The sequence below is a fragment of the Apis laboriosa genome, unplaced genomic scaffold (genome assembly GCF_014066325.1).
Source record: "Apis laboriosa isolate Shangri-la unplaced genomic scaffold, ASM1406632v1 scaffold125_cov141, whole genome shotgun sequence".
Classification (NCBI taxonomy): domain Eukaryota; kingdom Metazoa; phylum Arthropoda; class Insecta; order Hymenoptera; family Apidae; genus Apis; species Apis laboriosa.
In genome coordinates, this window is record NW_025221145.1 from 1,732,032 (window position 1) to 1,752,936 (window position 20,905).

The following is a 20,905-nucleotide window of genomic DNA, read 5'->3' on the forward strand; positions in this document are numbered from 1 at the left end:
TTTTTGTTAAAATCAACTCAATAATTTATACAATTTTAAATCTAAAAGATATCAGATTTGAAATTTTAAGCTTCGAAAAGAAAAGAACATGTCGCTCATTAATTGCATCTGCAATCGAGCAGAAAACGAATTAATTTAAAAGCAGGGAAGCTGGACGTTCTTCGATTTTCGTGTTCATCAATGAATTTATGCTCTTACAGTAATACATTACATAACATTAAGTAATACATTACGCAAGAAAATGTATGCCACATTAAGTTGCATAACTTGAAATAAATGCATTTTAATGGACAAGATTCTTTTTATTCGAAAATTTAAATATTATATTTTCCATTTATCGTGATTATTGATTATAGTTATAAATTGATTCCCTTCTCAGCTGTATAATTTAATATTTGAAATATTTATTTTTTGTAATTTCGAAACATCTTGGAATTTCGATATGAAATTTTTTATATGAAATTTGCATATGTAGCGATTGATTTGTATGAAGTCGATGAAGACAGAATTTTTAATTCGATCATAATATATTCAAGAACTTATCACATTAGATTGTCGATGTAACGCGATCGAAGAAAATATAACCATCTTGCCATCAATACAATTAATGAGAAAATTGATTATTTTTGGTTCAATCCTCATTAGGAATAAAACGCTAGTTTGCAATTTAGAAAATATTTATGAGATTATAATAATTCTTAAATTATTTTATGTTTTAATAGGGAAAAAATGAAAAATAAAATATAAAAAAAATAAATAATATTATAACAAATTGTAAAATTATAAGAAATTTAAAAATTTAAGATAAAGAATAAAAATTATTAAAGAATAATTTATAACACTTATATTAAAGTATAAAAAAAAAGTTTCTTTATTTAAAATAAAAAATTAAATAATATTATAATAAATTGAAATAATTTAAAATTTTTGTAAAAGATTTAAAATAAGCATTAAAAAAAAGAGATAAAGAATTTATTTAAAAATTTTCATATTCATATTATTTATATTATTAAAATGATTTATAAAAGAATAATAAAAATATTTGAATTTCTTTATAGGAGAACTTAAATTTTTTTAAAATCAATCCAAATATTAAAAATTTAAGTTATATATTTTAGTCTTCAAAAATATAATATTTTAACTATTTTTATTAACAAATATTATTAAATTGCAATAGTATCCAATTTAAAAAATAATCAAATAACGATAAAAAGTTAATTCTTTTTTAAAAATAAAAAATTTTTATTATTATATTATTATATTTATATTAACTTTCAATTATTCTTTTATTTATTTGTTCCATTACTATTAAAAATAATAAAGTATATAAAAGCATAATAAAAATCAAGAAATCAAAATAAATGATATGATAGCTTAACATGACATAAATCAAATTTGAGATCACAATTATAACTATGTATCGAAAGAAAATAGAAGATAAAAAGGAAAAATCAAATTCCACCGCGAAATTTTATATAATGATTAATTCTGGAATCAACGGGACTTCATAACCATTATTATTTATTATCACATCAAATTCATAACTAGTTCAAGTCTAACAGAATGTTCTAGAGAATAGCTTCTGACTTTAAGCGGGAAGTTTGCTTGTGCATGTGAGTCCGCAGTGCAGACTGCAGTGTCTACGTTTTTACTTCTCGACCATTCACCTTTCTAACGAATAGCAAACAAAAAGCGAATGAAATGGAACGTTAGAATAACAGACATAACAAGGTAGTTATTAAATAAATTAAGTTTTTAACTTCAATAAGAATGAATTTATTAAATACATTAAATAAAAAATAATTATCTCTTATTCTTTTAAATAATAAATAATATACATAAATTTGAAATCAGTTATTGTATTTAATATTGAATCTTATATATTATTATATTAATTTCATTATTGATTTCATTATTGATTCGATAGTTATAAATATTTTTACTTATTTTAATAAATTTTACACAAAAATATTTTTTAATTAGGTTATCATTATATGATATATATAATCTATATATATCATATATATATATATATATATATATATATATATAGATTTACATCAATATAGATTTAAAATATTATTTCATATTTTATTAGAAATAATTATTCAGTTTACATTATATTGAAAATTTTGAATATTGACATAATTTTGAATATTGATTCAAATTTTTTAGAAATAAGAAAAATAATAAATAAAAATAAATTTCATTTTATTAATAATTATTAATAAAAAAAATATAATTCTTTTTAAATAAAATATAATAATTTACTATAATTTTTTACTATAATTTAAGATTCGTTTAAAAAATATATATTTATTATATTTTTTATATTTATATAGAAACATATAGATATAATAATAGATACAATAACTAATTTCAAATTTATGTATATTATTTATTATTTAAAATAATAAGAGATAATTATCTTTTATTTAATATATTTAATAAATTCATTTTTATTGAAGTTAATATATAATAACAAATTAATGTTTATGTACATATTGAATATACGCAATAATATTTTTCACACGTCTTTTTCTTTTGTTATTTTTTTAATTTTTTAATTTTTTAATTTTAATTTCTAATTCATTTATTTCTTCTATAAGCACAGCACTACAGATATTTCATAAAGAATCCGCAAAATTTTCTCTGTACGAAACGGTCTCCCCATCTCTTTATATGCACAATATTGATCATAAAATGATTAAGTAATGGTTAATTATCTTTATTAATTATATTAGAAGAAATTTAACTAATGAAAGAAATGATTTAATTAAACTAAGATAAAAATAGATGAAATTTGAAACAAGAAGAATAATTCAAGAATAAGAATCAAAGAATAATATATATATTTTCGAATTAAGTTCAAGTAGCAAAAATTTTTGAACTGGATTTGAAATTTGAAACAAAAAGAAAAAATAGTATACATATGTTTTGGAACCAAGTTGAATTCAAGTAACAGAAATATTTGAAATGGATTGGCAAGAAAACATATCATGCATAAAAAATAAAAGTTTTCGACATTTGCATATATTTATAAGAAATGCATGAATATGAATAAGCATGAAACGTTTAATTTAATTTATAAATGTAGAGATATATATAAGAGACAAAAAAGAAATTTTATAATTGCTATAGTTTGGCTATTGTAACAATTATCTTCAAAAATCTTAATTTATGTTATATAATAATAATTGAAAATTGTTCTGAGAAATTAAAATCAAAACAAATATTTCAAAAATTTTAATTCGATCAAGAGTCATTTCTGTAAAAAAATTCATATATACTATATATATATTTTAAAAAATTTAATTATTATATAATTTATATATAATATATTTTTATCTATTTTTCACAAACTGAAATATATTAATTGATAATGAAAAGAAAAAAAAGAAAAGAATAGAAAACAAATTTAATAAAAAATTTACATTTTTCTGTTAAAAAATGTTTGAAAATTAAATTTTTTAAAAAAAACTTCATTTTCTTATATAAAAACTTGAAACTTCATTTTTATGTATTTTTCATAAATTAAATTGTATTTATTGATAAAAAGAAAAAAACGATAATAAATTCAAGAAATAATTCACATTTCTCACATATTAAAAAATTATGTTTCCTAAAAATAATAATAAATAATATTTTCATAGAATATTTATCTCAATTGATGAAGAAAAAGGCAAAAAGTTATTCAAAAAAATAAATTCTTGAAAAAACCAAAACTTTTTTCAATCTTATATACTTTAAATAAAAAAAGCATAAATTTTTCTTCAAATTAGCCACGTTACGAATCAATCATTTATTAGTTTAAGAAAAAAGAATGAAATGAAATAAGTTGTTTTTATGAATTGAAGAAAAGATAGGCGAGAAATAAGATTAGCACAATATACATTGAGATAAATAAACTGTGAAATAAAAGCCAATCGAAGTATGGGGACAATGTGTTTTTAATTACACCCTACAATGGTTAAAACTCGTTTTTCATGCAGTAAGTAAAGTCTATATATATCCATCATATATCCTGGTCTGAGATCTGTAAGAATTTCAGCGATGTATTTTAAAACGAAGCAACCTCAGGGCATGTTCTAATTACTACTTGATAAAAAGTGGATGCAACGCATATAATCATAGGGATATCTCATGATTAATTAAATATTACGACATGTTTTTCTGACAAATCCTTATCCCAAAATAAATCTTTCTTATAATCGAAGTAATAGTCTCTTAAAGGAAAACAAAAGAAAATAACCTCCTACGTGTCAGATGTGAAAGATTAAAATATTTGAGGATCAATGATCTTAACTATTTTTAATTAATGTAATTAATATGCTGTATTATTAGAAATACAATTAGTAATATATATTTATAATTAATAACTAAATTTTTATTTGTATCTTTGAATCAATATGTTAAACTTACATTTCTTTTTAAATAAAGACATTTTTTTTTCATGAAATTAAAATACATGAAATTCTTTTGATTCTACGATTTCTTTAATTCGTGTTTTTTTTTTCGTTTTTGTAAAAAAAAAAAAAAAAATTTCGTATTTTTCGTATTTTTTGAAAATTCTATAAATTTTTCTATAAAATAAATCATTTTCTTTTAAAAAAGTTTATTTTAAAAAAGTTTATTTTTTTTCTTTATATTTTTAAATATAATAATAATTATTATTTTTTTAATATATTCTTTTATTCATTAATTCCATTTTTTCATTTAAATCTTATTAAATCCGTTTAATTTCGTATATAATTTCATTTAAATTTAATTTTTTTCTCTAAAGAAAATCAGTTGTAAAGTTCTAAAGATTTTTTTAAAAACATTTCATTTCTTTTCAAGTTTCTTTTTTCTTTAAAAAAACTACTTTTTTAAAGCCATTTTATTTAATTTCTTTTAAAATTGAGTTACTTTTTTGTTTTTTTATCAATATTAGTTTTATAATTTTAATAATTTTATAAGAAATGTATTCTTATAAAATTTTTACAATTTAAAATTTTTTTTGTTTTATAAAAAAAAAGAGATTAACTTTTTTCGATTCTTGTTTCGATATTAATTTTTTATATAAATATAACTTTAAAAAATACATAACTTATTTTTATAGTAATTATTTTACAATAATTAAAGCAAAAAATATTTTATTTATGATATAATTCTTTGAAGTAGTGAATTTTTTAAAATTTTTTTAAACGATCATAAATAAATTCTTCAAAAAAGCTGTCAATAAACTGCAACAAAAATAAAAAACACATTTGACTAGATTGTTCGAGTTTCACAATCACATTTTATGACGACGAAACTCGTAAAAGGCGTATATATTTCCACATATGTACTTCAATTTTTATGGAAAATCAATTTTATAATCCAACTAGTCAAGTTCATCAACTTTGGTTATATTAAATAATTAACTTGCATAATATCAAATTTAAGAAGAAGAAAAAAATAAAATATGATATAAATCAAAAGTAAAATTTATATAATGTATTCAATTATAAATAATTGTAATTAAAATATAAAAAATAAAGAAAGGAAAATAGAAGGACTAAAAATAAAAAATCTACTATGATGAACTTTATATATATAAAATATATAAAATATACATAAAAAAAAAGAAGAAAAAAAAATGTAAAATCTATAATGCAACTTTTCTTGACAAGCAACAAAAAGAATTCAAAAGAACATATATTGATTCTTTTTCTATAGTATCTATAGTATCTATAGTACACTGAATATTACAAAGAAAGGAAAAGGGAGGAAAAAAAGAAAACTTTGTATTCATCTATGCCAGAATAGAAATATGCCAGCATATTCGAAGATCGATAGATACATAAAAAAAAAAACTTGTTGGATGCATAGAAATTAAAGCAAATGACTTAATCATTTCGTCATATAAGTCAATCGATAAATCCGAAAAAAAGAAAAGAAAAGAATCAAGAAATAATAAATATATTATAAATTTTGATTAATTAAAAGTTTATTATTTTTACCGAATTGAAATGATTTCCATAAAAGTAGAAGAAAAGTAATTTCCAGACAACTTATAACGTAGAAAATTTGATAAGTTTTGTCATTTTCAACAAAGTTTAGAATAAGGTGATTTATTTCTAAACTTTTGATTAGCTCTTTGAACTTCATGTGTTAAATTTTAGAATTATTATAACTTTAGAATTATTATATCTTCAGTTTGTTTAGTTTGTTTATATACAAGTTTGTTTATATACAACCAAATAATTGTTTATATATAGACCAAATAAACAATATTTTTCGATAAATAAAGTGTAATTTAAAAATATTATAAATTAAATATTATAAATTAATGTAAAAATATTAATATTATAATATTTTTATATAATATTTAATAAATTCTCATATAACGATTATATGGATTAGGTAAATATGAATTTGCGTTATAGGCAATCATGTCATAATTTTCATGAGAATGTATGAGAATGTATGAGAATTTTCTTCATATAATACAAATAATAAAAAATAAAATATATTCGGTAAAATATATTAATAGTAAAATATATTAATAATATTGTCATAAAAATTTTTATTTTTTATATTTTGTCACGATAGTTTCTCAAAAATAAATAGTATATATATTGATTTAAAAAAGATAATGCATTGTGCGAATAATATAAAGACAATAATTATAATATTTTTGATATTATAAGAATTTACATTAAAGAACTCATTAAAAAATCAAATTTTTATTATATTACTATATATTCTATATCTATATTATTATATACTATTATAGATATATATTTATATACAGAGAATCTATTGTATATGTATATATAAATTGTAGTTATATTTGTGAATAATATATTCCTTTGAAAAACCAATTCAAAGAAGCCAAAACAAACACAAATATTGTATACAAAAATGTCAGTTAAGCTTATTTGTTAAATAATATTATTTTTTAACTTATAAGCAATTACTTAAAAGCGAAATAGAAATAGAATCACTTTTCGCTATATCTCTGTTGTAAATACTTCTAATGCAAAATTATTATATAGTGATGGACGAAAGTATTCGTAATATAATAATTTTTTAAAACGGAATAATTTTTTTAAGAATGAATCAAATGATTTGAATTTTTTAAGACTATATAATGTATAAAAAATAATTTTTAAAAATTGAATTAATCGGACTAATCGGAATTGAACAAATAAATAAAAATCACAATTTAAGCCTATAATGAAAATTTAAAACATGTACAATTCTTAAATCTAAATAAGTCATATACATAAAATTTCATCAAAATCGGTTAACGTTACTATAAATATTATAAATACTGGGCTCAAGATGAATCAAATACAGATTCACATTTTAGACAGTTAAACAATTAATTTCAAACCTAAATAATGAAAAAGCAATAAGAAGGTGATTGTAGCGATTTAAACAACAAAAGAAATGTCCTTCTAAGCAACCACTAAGCGACTTATTAATTAAAAAAAAAACAGCAGAGATTCGTGTATAATGTATATACTGTCACGTACGAGCACGGCCTCTTCATCATTATCATCTTTTTTATATGGTCTCGTTCGCTTCGACAGGAGATATCGGAAAGAGTGGCTCTCCGTGCAATTACGATGCACAAAGGTGACTCATCTAATTGTTCGTATGAACGCACTACGCGACATATTGGCGTCGAACTGCGTCACAGAAATTCAAGGGTGCCAGCTTTATGATAGTTGGCGATATAATATCATTTTATATCGATTACATGATGGGGTAGTTCAATTCTTACCAAGGTAATCCTTGCACGCACGAATGTCACGAAAGTGACTCTATATCTTTGCACATAATGATATAGATCAGTTTGTACATATTTGTAAATAGCCTGCGTTTTTTATGTACATTATCGTCTATAAATCACTTGCTAATTTTATATAATATTAAACAAAAGCTTATGATCCTTCTAATAATTGATTATCAATATATAAATTTGGATTTTTTAATATTGAAATTATAAACTTTTTTATTTATCTTTATTTATCTTTTTCATAATCATTTCTTTTTATATCTAATTGTAAATGTCTATGTAGAATTTTATAAAATTTAAAACATGAAATTATTTATAATATGCGATAAATTATTATTAAATTATATTTGTCTTTAAATTAAGAAAATTCTTTATAAATTTGAATAATAAATTTATATAAATTTGAATAAAAGTATGAATTATTACTCTAATATTTTTTTTTATACAATATTTGTTTTTCACAATAATAATGTTACGAGTTATTTTTTGATATTAACAAATTGAAGTAAATTTATATTATAAAATTATTAAAATATATTTCTTAAAATTTAAATAGTTAATTCATTGTAATTAATTATATTATAATTATAATTATTTATCATTCATTTATTTATATTTTGAAACGTATTTTTAAAAATCTAATTTTATTGCAAAAATTTAAATATACAAAAATTTATATAAAATTAATATTTTTATAAAATGCAGATGATATATAAAAAAAAAATATAAAGACAAATTATTTATTATAATATTAAGATTTTTTGTTTCGATTTTATTTCTATAATTATAAAATTTTTAAATTTTCACAAACATCTGAAATCTAATGGACGGAAATGTAACTTATAGATATTTAAACACATTTGTATATATTTAAGAATTAGTTTGTAGATGTTTGAATATGTTTGTATGAATTTACCATGCTGAATAATACTGTGACATCGCGTACTCTGTTCGAGCTTAGTACGGAACATTTGCTGCTGTCTAAATGTTCTATGCGATTAAAATTGAAAATCTATTTAATTGAACCGCATAGAATACTGTCACAGTAGAATATATATATTTAGCGGAACCAAGGCTTACACTAAATGCTTTTACGATAAATTATGCCGCAATAGATATTGTATTTTATGTAATAGCTTCAATTGTGTCTTTGCCAATGAAACATAGGAAAAAAGATTATTTGAGATTTATAAGATTTAGAATTTACAAATGGAAAAAATGGTAAATCTTTTATTTACCTACAATGATTTAAAATCTGTTTTTTATATTATTTCACATTCTTGATGTATATTTTATATTTAACATAAAATTTACAGTTTTCAAATCATTAATATAAAAAAACTTTTTATTGTTTTTTTTATTTTTATTCGTAGAATTCTGAGTTTTTAAATTGTGAATTTCAATTTTCATTCTTATAAGTTCTTGCAGCGATTCGAAATTATTTTCTTTGAAATTGCAATTTTTTATGTCATTACAGCAAATGTATAATTAAAAAGTTGAAATTAAAGGATATCTTTTTTTTTTTAAGATTTAGTACAAAAAATAAAAAAATAAGATAGGTTGAAGTTTTATATGATTAATACTATAGAAATATAAACGGCATTATTCATTATCTGAATAGATTTTATTTTTGTTACTGAATACTAATCATGAAATTATTGAAAATATAAAACTCAAATAACTTTTTTATGATATAATTTAAAAATACATATTTGAAAATATATCAATAAAATTTTTTGAAATTATATTTTTACATAATTTAAATATGAAAAACATAATTTAAATTTGAAAAATTCCGATTTGTCACATGATGAAATGTATCAATAAAAACTCTAAATTTTATATAATAAAAAATTGAATTTGGATGTGCATTTAACTAGCTAATCTATTCAATTTGTTTAATTTAATTATTTATATTTATACTTATAAATAATTTTAATTAAGTTTCTTCCTAATATATAAAATATTACAATAATCAATAAATAATATAATATAGAATAAAAATAGAATAAAAATACAAATTATCATATAAGGATTGATTATTATGCTCCTTTTTTATTTTTATATATTGATGTAGCAAATTAAAAATATTTTATATTTAAAATACCTGTCTTAAAATACTAAAAAAGTAATATTTTAATTTATATGATATAATTTAGTGATAATAGTTATCAAAAAATTTAAGAAACATTGTATAAACAAAAAATATTCTATATTTCACAATATAAAATATATACAGATATCTAATCTTTTAGATTACAGAAATGTGATCATTTAAATAATTTCTTAAATGTAATTTCTTAAATATTTTTATTTTATATTATATAAATCCAATTCTAAAAAAAATTTTAAATTTTTTTATTCTGTTTTTAATATTTAAATAACTTTGAATTTTCGTTGATGCATCATTTAATAAATCTCTAGCTAACTAACATAAATTATGATTGATTAATTTACAAATTATAGACACAAAATATAAATGAAATTTTTATTTCTTTTAATAAATTTTTTCATTAATGTTTAATACTTTACTTGTAAATAGGTAAATTTTATTTATAAAATTTATTTATAAAAATAGAAAATAAAAATATAATAAAGAACATAAAACATAATATTCAGTACATCCAATATCTAGAATTCAATATTGATATTTTCTACATATCTAGGTCATTGTATTCAAAAAGTGAGCATAGTAATTACTGCATAATAACTTATTCTTTATACTTTTTTAGCATATAATAACTTATAGATTGTTTCTTTTGTTTAATATTTGAAATTTTTGTTAATTATATTAATTAAAATTGAAATTTTTATTAATTATAATTGTTTAATATTTGAAATAATTTGTACAAATGTATAAAAAATATTTTAAAGATGTTAAAAATATATAATAAAATATATTTTAAAACTTCATTACTTTATAAAATATATAAAAATAATAATAAAAAAAATTAATTCTAATAAATAAGTATTAACAAATAATTATTTTTAATAAATAAAACAAGAAATATTTTAACAAAAATATGAGGACGAATATATGATGATATGATGATATCTTGATTTCTATGTTTTTTGATATTCATGTTAATATTTTACGAACATGTTTCATTAGCTTCAAAATATAAACGATAGTATCTATCTCAAAGCATCTATTTGAAATTATAATAATGAAAATATTTTTTCTCTAAATTATCTTAATATAATATAATATAATATCTTAATATAATAATTATAGAGATGAATTTTTCTTTTATTATGATTTTAAAAAAGAATATAAATAATAAGAGAAATATTTTCATCTAATTAAATTATGTAGGACACCGATCGTATGATTACGTATTTAGCGTTGATGAGATTTTTTGCCGTTTGATAAAATTCCAGTTTTTAAATAGTTCGCATGACACAAGTCTTTCGGAATGCTTCATAAAGGCTGACGTCGAATATTTATTCACAACCTGATGCTCCCATGCATCGATATTTGAACCAAGCAAGCTCAATGTGAACTTGCTTAGGATTTGTTTAGGCCTCACTTGGCACGAAGCCACTCTTAAGAACAAGATTATTATATGGAAGAGACATCCTCCTGTGACTATATTCGCGAGATCACCTGGCCAATAATCGAATTTCATTTTAAAATTGTTCTTGAATCGAATATTGATACCAATCGTATTTGACTGGATATTAGAAAGATAAAAGATAAAAACTAAGTTTTTTTTATGTAAATAGGAAGATAAGGAAAGATAATATAAATAACGCAGATTATTATTTTGTTATTTGAAATATTTTTTAATTTAAAAAGAAACATTAAACATTTTTATATGGAACTTTATATTTTATTATTATTTACTACTCTATTCTATTTTTTTATTGCTATTTTATATTTTAATATTTTAATTTCATGATTTCTAATTTGAAAAAAACTTTTTTACAAAATGAACTGTTTAAAATAGTTTTTAGTTTTTAAGGTTATAAAATATTAATCTTTTTTCATAAAAGTTTTATGAAGTTTCAAGACTAAAATGTGATAGTAGTGCAATATCTAATAAATAAAAGTAATGGTTAGCTCAATAATTTTTATTTGCTCTTTGATAAAAAATATTTTTCATTCATAAAAATAAAAAATATCTTCTGTATTAATCAATCAATTAATCAATCAACTAATTTCTTTTTTTAATTGTAGAATTTAATGTTCAATGCTTTTATTTTTTTCAATTATTCTCTTTTTTATGAAATATAGAATATAATAATTATCAAAAATATGAAAATTTCAAATGATCCAATATAATCTTAAATTCTAATTTTTTTTTATTATCTTTATTACTCATATTTTCATATTATACTTTTTAATTTATAACAAAATTTATAACAAAACATAATTTACAAAAATATAATTTTACTTTTATTTAAAAAATTAAATTTCATTCTCTATTTTTCACAAAAGAAAAGGAAAAAATATATTTTTTTTTCTATATTACAAATATATTATATACAAATATATTACATACAAATATAAAGTATATTTATATTCAAATCAATTTTAATAATTTTTTATAAATAAATAATATAATCTTTATTCAATTTATTTTTATAATTTTTTCAAATTAGAAATCACAATTAAATCACCATATTAATATAAAAAAAATATAAAATACTAATTCTATATAAATGCATTTCTTAAAAACTTCTGTTTCTTTCTAATTTGAAAATTTTAATTTTTTAATTTTTTAGAGAATCTAACATAAATATAATATGTATTCTTGACATATAATATATATAATTAAATATACATAATGTCATAAAATATAGACGATATATTTATATAAAATAAAAATTTTTATGAATGTCATAATACCAATTTTAATATTTTGTGCTTTCTTTTATATTATGTGTATTTCATAGATTTTTTTATATTCAAATTTGTATAAATATTCACAGTTTAATAATAATTTATAACAATCATGTTTTTTTCTCAATCGAAAAACGATTAGAAACGATTTAGCCTTTCCGTTCAAAGTAAATTAAATCGAAATTAAACGAATTTAATCAATATGATTTAATAATGTGGGACGAGCACGAAGAACTTGTAGAACCGAACATTTTACTGCAATGTAGACTGCAATCCTATCCTTGTACAATTTGCAAATGTACAAACCGAACTCCGCAAAACCATGTGTCGATGTAATGGCAACTACTATTGGCACAATAGAGCCAGATACATACAGAACTATATTTTGATTGGAAATACATTTCGACGAACGATGCTATTGAATCGATCGGGGGATCTCATACCTTGAAAACTGATGTTAAATTGTTGATCTTTTCATAAAAGAAGAAAAAGAGAAAAGAAAAAAGAGAAACGAATTTATATCGCGCTATTGCGCATTGCAGAATAATCAAAGAAGCCTGTTTCTCTATGTGAAACGGTTTTCCACGAAATCGATACGGAGGAAAGTCAACGAGGCGCAATTTATTCTATTCGTCTCTTCGTTATCTTTGTTGAGAATATTTTTATTAAAATTTTCTCTCGAACACGATATTTCTCAACCAATATATCTTATATACGAATACATAATTTCAATTTTTTTCAAAATTGTAAAATCAAATATGTATATGTTTCTTCATGGATAAAAATACTAATTCTATTCAACATCTCAATCTTTTCTAAAAAATATTTTATTAATAGACGTTTAGAACTCTTACTAATATTTAAGATTATGGATACACGAATTGAAAGTAAGTATCCTAATACATCTAGATAGTCGAGTAAATTAAAATAAATATTTGAACATTTAATTAATTTAAAACCAAGTATAAAAAGCAGTTAATCGAAATTCCGCTATTAATAATTTTATTTCAATTTGGTTTCTTTAATTCAATTTGAATTCAATGAGAAGAAAAAAAAAGAAATATAAGAAAAGCTTTATATTTAAGATATCACAAAAGAAAATTCGATTACTTATTTAAATACTCATATAATGAATATCTGAAGTTATAATGAGTATCAAGTATTTGGATTGAAGTATTAAAAATTAACATAAAATATTCATTTTATCTTTTAAAAATTGTGAAATTGATATTTATATATATGTATATGTATATGTTTATATTATTATTTTAAAATTATTATTATCAACTTATAAATTATTTTTATTAAAGAACTTTTAATTTGTAAAGCAAGTCTTTTAAATCGTTTAAAATCACTTAAACTAAATTTCAATCAAATAAAATAAAAACCGAAGCAATTTGATTTGAAAGATTCTTGATATAAATATAGCTTAAAAGATAATGTAAAATTTTTATAAAAATTGAATATCTTAATAAAAAAATCTTGTTATTTATTTTTAAAAAATATATTTTGAAATCAGTTTGAATATAAAAAAATATATATTATTAATTATTATAAAAAAAAGAAAGAGAGAAAAGTTAAATATGAATCGGGACTGAATTGACACGCTTTTGAAATGAACATCAATATTACATGCAGATATAAAAGACTAAAGAAAAGAATTAAGAAATTGGATGCAATAAGCATAATTAAGTGCTCTTCGTTTAAGAATCGATATAACTGTCTTAGTGTCAGGAACAGTGTATCAAATTGAACAGTTAGGGAGAACAAATTGTGAAATTTGTAACAGTTTTCGGAAAAATATGATATCTTTGTCATTATTACATCTGTGATCACATTTGCAATAACGTACATTATGGAAATCTTTATTTTTATTTGAGCTTTCTTTCTTATTTGGAACTATTAAAACATAAATATCTGAAAATTTTTTTAATGTAACATAATTTAATTTATTATTGTATTATTTTGATAGAATTGATAAAAAATTATAAAATTTTCATATTATTATTATATTAATATGTTAATTAAAAATAAGTTATATTTTTTTTAATTCCTTTTAATTTCTTTATTTCTAATAAGTTTACTTTGCACAAGCTTTATGCATAATAAATAGATAAGCGAAAAACAAAATATCTAAGAATTGAGAATAAATAAAATGATTGAATATTCTTTCTTTTCCTAATAATAAAAGTGGATATTTCTTTTATCTTGTCCCAATATTCTAAAATGTTCAATTTAAATAAAAATTTAAATGTAAAACAATTATTTTTTTTTTTGATGCCTATAGTATAAATATAATAAAAGTAGATATCTATAAATTTCATATGAATAAAATAGTTAATCTTATAATGTTCTCAGAAATTCTTTTGATATAAACAAATTTTGTTTATGTACATATTTAAATAATTTGCATAATTAATTATTCATTATTATTTAAGACAATAATTATTGTATCATAATTATACAACATATAAAAATAAAAATGAAATATTTTATAATATTGTGTAATAATTTGTAATAAATTGTAATAACATTAATATATAATAAAACATAATATATTATAAATATTTTTAATAAATGATGATTCAAAATATTCGTTATTGATATTAACATACAAATATTGCACATCCAGATCAATATTTATGGACAAAAAAAGAAAAATAAAAAAAATTTAACGAAATATATATGGATTCAAAGAATAATAAATATAAATATTTTAACAAATATAAAAAAAAGATATAAAAAATGTAGATTACAATATAATGTATATTATAAAAAAACACAAAACCAAAATTATAAAATAGTTATTTTTACCTACGATTATTTACTTTTTATCTTTAATTATGAGATAATCCAATATAATTTTTCAAATTGTTGTTTCAAAAGAAATAAATTAAACTGATTCATTACTCTTGATAATAAAAAAATAGAATAAAAAAGAATCTATAAATTACGATGAAATGAATGATATGCCGAAATGTTTTTCCGAAAAAATAAGAATACGGATAGGTTACAAATTTAGAGAGATAATGACAATCGGAAAATAAATTTCCGGCTAAAAATTAAGAGATTAACGTGAGATTGACGGATCTTAAAGAAATTCAAAGAATGATATTACCGATGCAATTTGCTTGGATTTAACGATTGGAAAGAGGAAACTTGAGCTTATTCGGAAATAAAGACGCAAATGAGAGCACAAAGTGGAAGAAAGGAAATAAACTGAGTCTCTTGAACTAATGATTGAACTTTCGAATCTAACATTAGATTCGTTCAAGAAGGGAGATATATCAATTTCAAGAATTTAAAGAAAATAGAAAGATAAATGAAAAAATTCGATTTATTATATTATTTATATAATATTCGATATTATAATTTCAAATAATTGTTTTTTTAAATATCAAAACATTTAATAATGCAAATAAAAAGAGAGAATTAAAACATATATAACGATTCCAAACTTGAAAAATAAAAAAAAATAAGTAAAAAAATTCAATTTATATTATAATTCTGTTATTTCGATTGCAGTAAAATATTTGATAAGAATTTAATAAGAATATATATAGAAAGAAAAAATAATATCACAATGATTTGAAACATAAAGAGTAAAAAATTTGAAATTTCAAAGTAGAGATTTTAAAATTATCATAAATATTATATGTTAATTACATTATATTTCGATATCTTTCATTATTTTCTTATTATTATCTGTAATCTCTAATTTGATATTTAAATATTATTTATTATATATATTTATTTTTTATACAACAAATAGATATAAAATGCTTTAAACAATCCAAATAATACAAAACAATCTGAGCAATGCAAAATAATATATTGAATAATATATTTTAATAATAAATTAAGATAAATTAAATAATAAAATAAAGTTATAATTTTACTCATTCTCTATTTTGTGAATGTATTTTGTTAAAATTTATGTCATAGACGAATGTAAATATATATATGAGAAATTTAAATGTGCAGAAATACATATATATATGAAATATATGTATATAGTATGACAAAAAATGACATAAAATGTTTAAAATTAAGTAAAATAAATTTCTATTTGGATTTCATTTCTTTCATATTAATTAAAATGTGAATGTATACACACGCGCGCGCGCGCGCGCGCACACACACACACACACACACACACACACACACACACACACATACAAAGAATATATATATTCTTGATGAAATAATTTTTGAATGAAACTTGTGAAAATTGCTCTTTCAAATATTTGTCATTCAAGTGCTATATTTTTTCGATACATACATTTTTGAACTGGTACTGTTTTAAGAGCATAATTATTCGGATTTCGTAAAAACGCATTAAAGATTATCGAGAAGTTGACAATATAGTTTGAAAACTCGTAAAATATACATATATAGGTCAGTTGTAGATAAATAACTTGTGTTCGATCGTGCGAAAAGCTTATTGTATATCCGATGTGCATACGTGTTTCGTTGCTCTGACAAGAAGGCTTAAAACACGGAGAGATCTTAACATCGATCCACATGTAGTTTCCTGTCAATGCTGGAATAATATTTGCTTGGATATCGATTCGGTAGTAAAAAGCGATGATATAAGATGTGGAAGAAAAGTAATCAGTGATATGGTCGATTCGATCAATTTAACCTGTCGGTTACAGCAACTTTCGATAAATTTTTTTTCTTTATTTTGGACAAAAAAAAAAAAAGATTTCGATCGATTTATTTATATTTAAGAAAATATTATAATTAATTATATTTGAAATGTATATTTAAAAAATTATTAAATATGTACGTTATCGATAGAAACTTATATATTTGTGTAAGAAATCATTAAAATGGACGTTCGAATTAGAATTCTTCTTTTATAAAAATGATTTTTAATTTTTAATTCGATTTCTCTTTCATGAAATCTCTCCATAAAATTCTCATATTTCTGAAAAAATATAAAATTAGAGATTATTTATTATTTTTATCTTAAAAATTAGAGAAAAGTTAATTAATTATTGTATTATAAAAAATTGTTAAATAATTGGATTCTTGTATATAAATGTAAATAATTCTTGTATGTAAATAATTCGATATTTTCGTATTGTCAAATATACTATGTAATTAAAAGATAGTTAAATATTTATTAAAATATAATGTAAATATTAATATAATAATAAAAAATATAAATATAAATATTATATAAATATTTATTAAAATATAGTAAAATATTTTCTTACGATTTGTATAACATACTAAATTATAATTTATATATAATTAATTTTTATAAAATAATGAATTAATCTATAATTAATTCTAAATTTTTTTTTTAAATTTTTGTTTTTTCTCGATTTTATTTCAAAATTTTAACGAAAAAAAAATTAAAAAAAGCTATGATAATGATTTCATCATAAAGTTTCTTATAATCCTCCAAAAACTTTATGCATTTCAAAAAAACGAAAATATATACATATACATATATANAATTTAATATATATTATAAATAAATTTCTCAACAAAAACAACAAAAACAACAAATCACAAGATTCCTTATAAAATATATAATCTGATTTTTTTCAAGTTAAAATTCATCTTCTTAATCAATTCACGAAAGAAAAAAATCTCAAACGAAGAGAAAAAAGATTAAAATATATTCTTAATTGTGAACAAATCATATTCCATACAAAATTTTTAATATTTAGTCTCTTTTTCTACACTTGAAAACTAAAATTCATTTTTCTAAATCATGTTCAAAAAGAAAACTGAATAAAATTTACCTTCCGTCGTGGTTAACTCCGGTGGTTCGGACATCCCAAGCACTAACCGATCCTGCACGATCCAGCAGGATACGAGCAGAACGAGGATGAGCGTGATTTCATGTCCGAAGTTCCTCGAAACGGCCACGGAGGACGTGGATGACGGCAGGGACGCCGTCACGTCGACGGCGTCGGTGGCGTGCATCTTCACGACTGGCCCTGACACGCGGCCTTTTCTCGCGCACCTTTCTCTACTCTGTCGCTGCTCACCCCTATGTATGTACGCATACGTGGTACGCACTGTAGAGCACCTGCACGCAGGTCAAGCCTGCCGTACCTACTTCCGGTATCACATATCCGCGCAATCAGGTCGCGTGATCGATAGCACGCGCATATCTCCACACGTTTCACTACGGGCACAATTTCACTAGAAAAGAAATATTAAAAATACCGAGGAGAATGAGAAATCTTGTTCGAGTATTGACGAATCTAAAAGACGACCCTCGTTCCTTATATTCACCCTCGTCGTTAATGTCCTGTTGTACCGGCTCCTAGGGGAGCGAATCAAGAAGGAGGAGGAGGGCAAGAGTTCGTGGACACGTTTTACCGCAACCACCACCACTATCACCAGCACCACTCCTCCTCACCGTTTGAACTACGGGTTTATGGGAATAAAGGTACACTGCTTCTTAATTCTACTCTCTTCAACTTCTTCCTTCTTATTTCCTTATTATATAAGATATATATCTTCGATATAACGATCGATCCTGTCAAAGAAAAACTTCCTTTCACCGTTAAGAATAAATCAGAGAATAAGAAAAACAGTTCCGCGAATGTTTTTGATGGAACGAAACAACGACGCGATTCATCCGTCTTCTCTCCACGCGGACTTTCGCGATATGGAGCTAGCAAACGACCGAATCGCTCAGGGGGTGGTCGTAGGCTAGGGCGCCGACGTCCTGCGCAATGTATGCGAGAACTAGCACGCTTTTCGCACCCCTCATACCCCTGATCCCAAGTCGCAATCGTCGCAGGGGCGCAGAACCCCTGAGTCATTCCTCGTGAAACAACGAGTAAAACGTTCATCGATGTGTTGCTTTCGTGCAGCGCAACGTAAATATGCATTCTAGACGAAGAACACGTCTTCGACTAGGGGCGTCGAGGCGCTGAGGTTGTGTTGTATACGCTATGAAAACGTGCCGAAAACCTAACCTATCCGAGATGCCGTCATGGATTACCGGCAAACCGAAATACGCGGACCTGACCATAAATATAGATTGTAAACGGAAAAGTTGCGTTATATGACGACGTTGTCTCAATAGAACAATAAAAAAATTTTTTTTTCTACTTTTTATTATATAAATCATTCATTGATAGGAAATATTTGCGATCATAATTTTTGATATCGTTCATCTACCTTTTTTTTTCTATGAAAAAAAATAAAAAATAAATTAAAAAAATAAATTAAAAAATATTTTTAATTTAATTTTGTGATCAATAGATATAACATAAATTCTTTAATTTAATTAGAATATTACATTTAAAAAAAATGAAATGATTATGAATTTATTTTTGAGTTTTTTAAAAAGTAAGATATTAAACAAATTCTTTTTAAATTAAACTAAATTACACATATGATAATTATAGATATTGTAATATCATGTATATAATAATATTATAAAAATATACATGATATTAAAAATATATTTTTTATTTTATACATCTTTTTCAAATAAAGTTTAAGAAGAATTTTTCGAATTGTATAAACAAAAATCTAATTTTAGTAAAAATTCTATACAAATATAAATATATTTTATTTTTATTTTTATTTTTAATATAATATTTTATTCTTTTATATTAATAATAGTGATACTTCATTTTTAAAATTGAAATTTTCTGTTAAGAATTTATTAGAAATTATGCAGAATGCGAAGAATTACTATAGATTTTTTTTATTATATGAATTACTTTTATCATAAAGTATCATATTCAAATTTTCAAATAAAATACAGTTGAATAGTAAAAATTGAAAAATTGATTTTTTTGATCTTCCGAAATAAAATATTCCTTGATGTTGAGCCTATACTTTAAGCTAAAACTCCAAATGAGAGACGAATTTATACTCTTTTGTCTGCAGGGCTCAATCTTTCACACATGCATGTAACACACATTCATGTCACGTATCTACTATTGTTCAATCTCCATTTCTATAGTTCAAGGTACCTTTCTAATATACATATCGCTCAGAATCGACGTTCTTTCACACGTTTGTCAGTTGTTCAATATAATAAAAGGTTTCTTAATCTCTTTGAGTTCGATTTGAACTTTTGAATTTTCATCGACATTTTTTTATCATTCTCACTTTTTTCTTTTTGTCATTGGTTCTCGATTCGTATCAATCATTACTCCCTATGGAAAAGTTTGCAAAATATAGCGATCAAACTTGTCAGTTATCAAAGTTATCGATAAAAATATTGCGGTTCAAATGATTTTATCGATATGAAGGATATTCTGTAGAGTCCTTCAATTTTATAACATCAAATAACA

The 20,905-nt window shown here is 21.5% G+C and overlaps 1 protein-coding gene across 1 annotated transcript in view; it reads right to left on the reverse strand.

Annotated features, from left to right (window-relative positions):
- LOC122720316 overlaps positions 1 to 19,205 on the reverse strand; it is a 61,335-nt gene extending 42,130 nt beyond the window's left edge. The window contains 2 exon segments of the mRNA XM_043946939.1: positions 18,380 to 18,580; positions 18,583 to 19,205. Coding sequence (XP_043802874.1) covers positions 18,380 to 18,580; positions 18,583 to 18,646 — 265 coding nt within the window. The 5' untranslated portion in view covers positions 18,647 to 19,205.
- Positions 19,206 to 20,905: the final 1,700 nt, after the last annotated feature.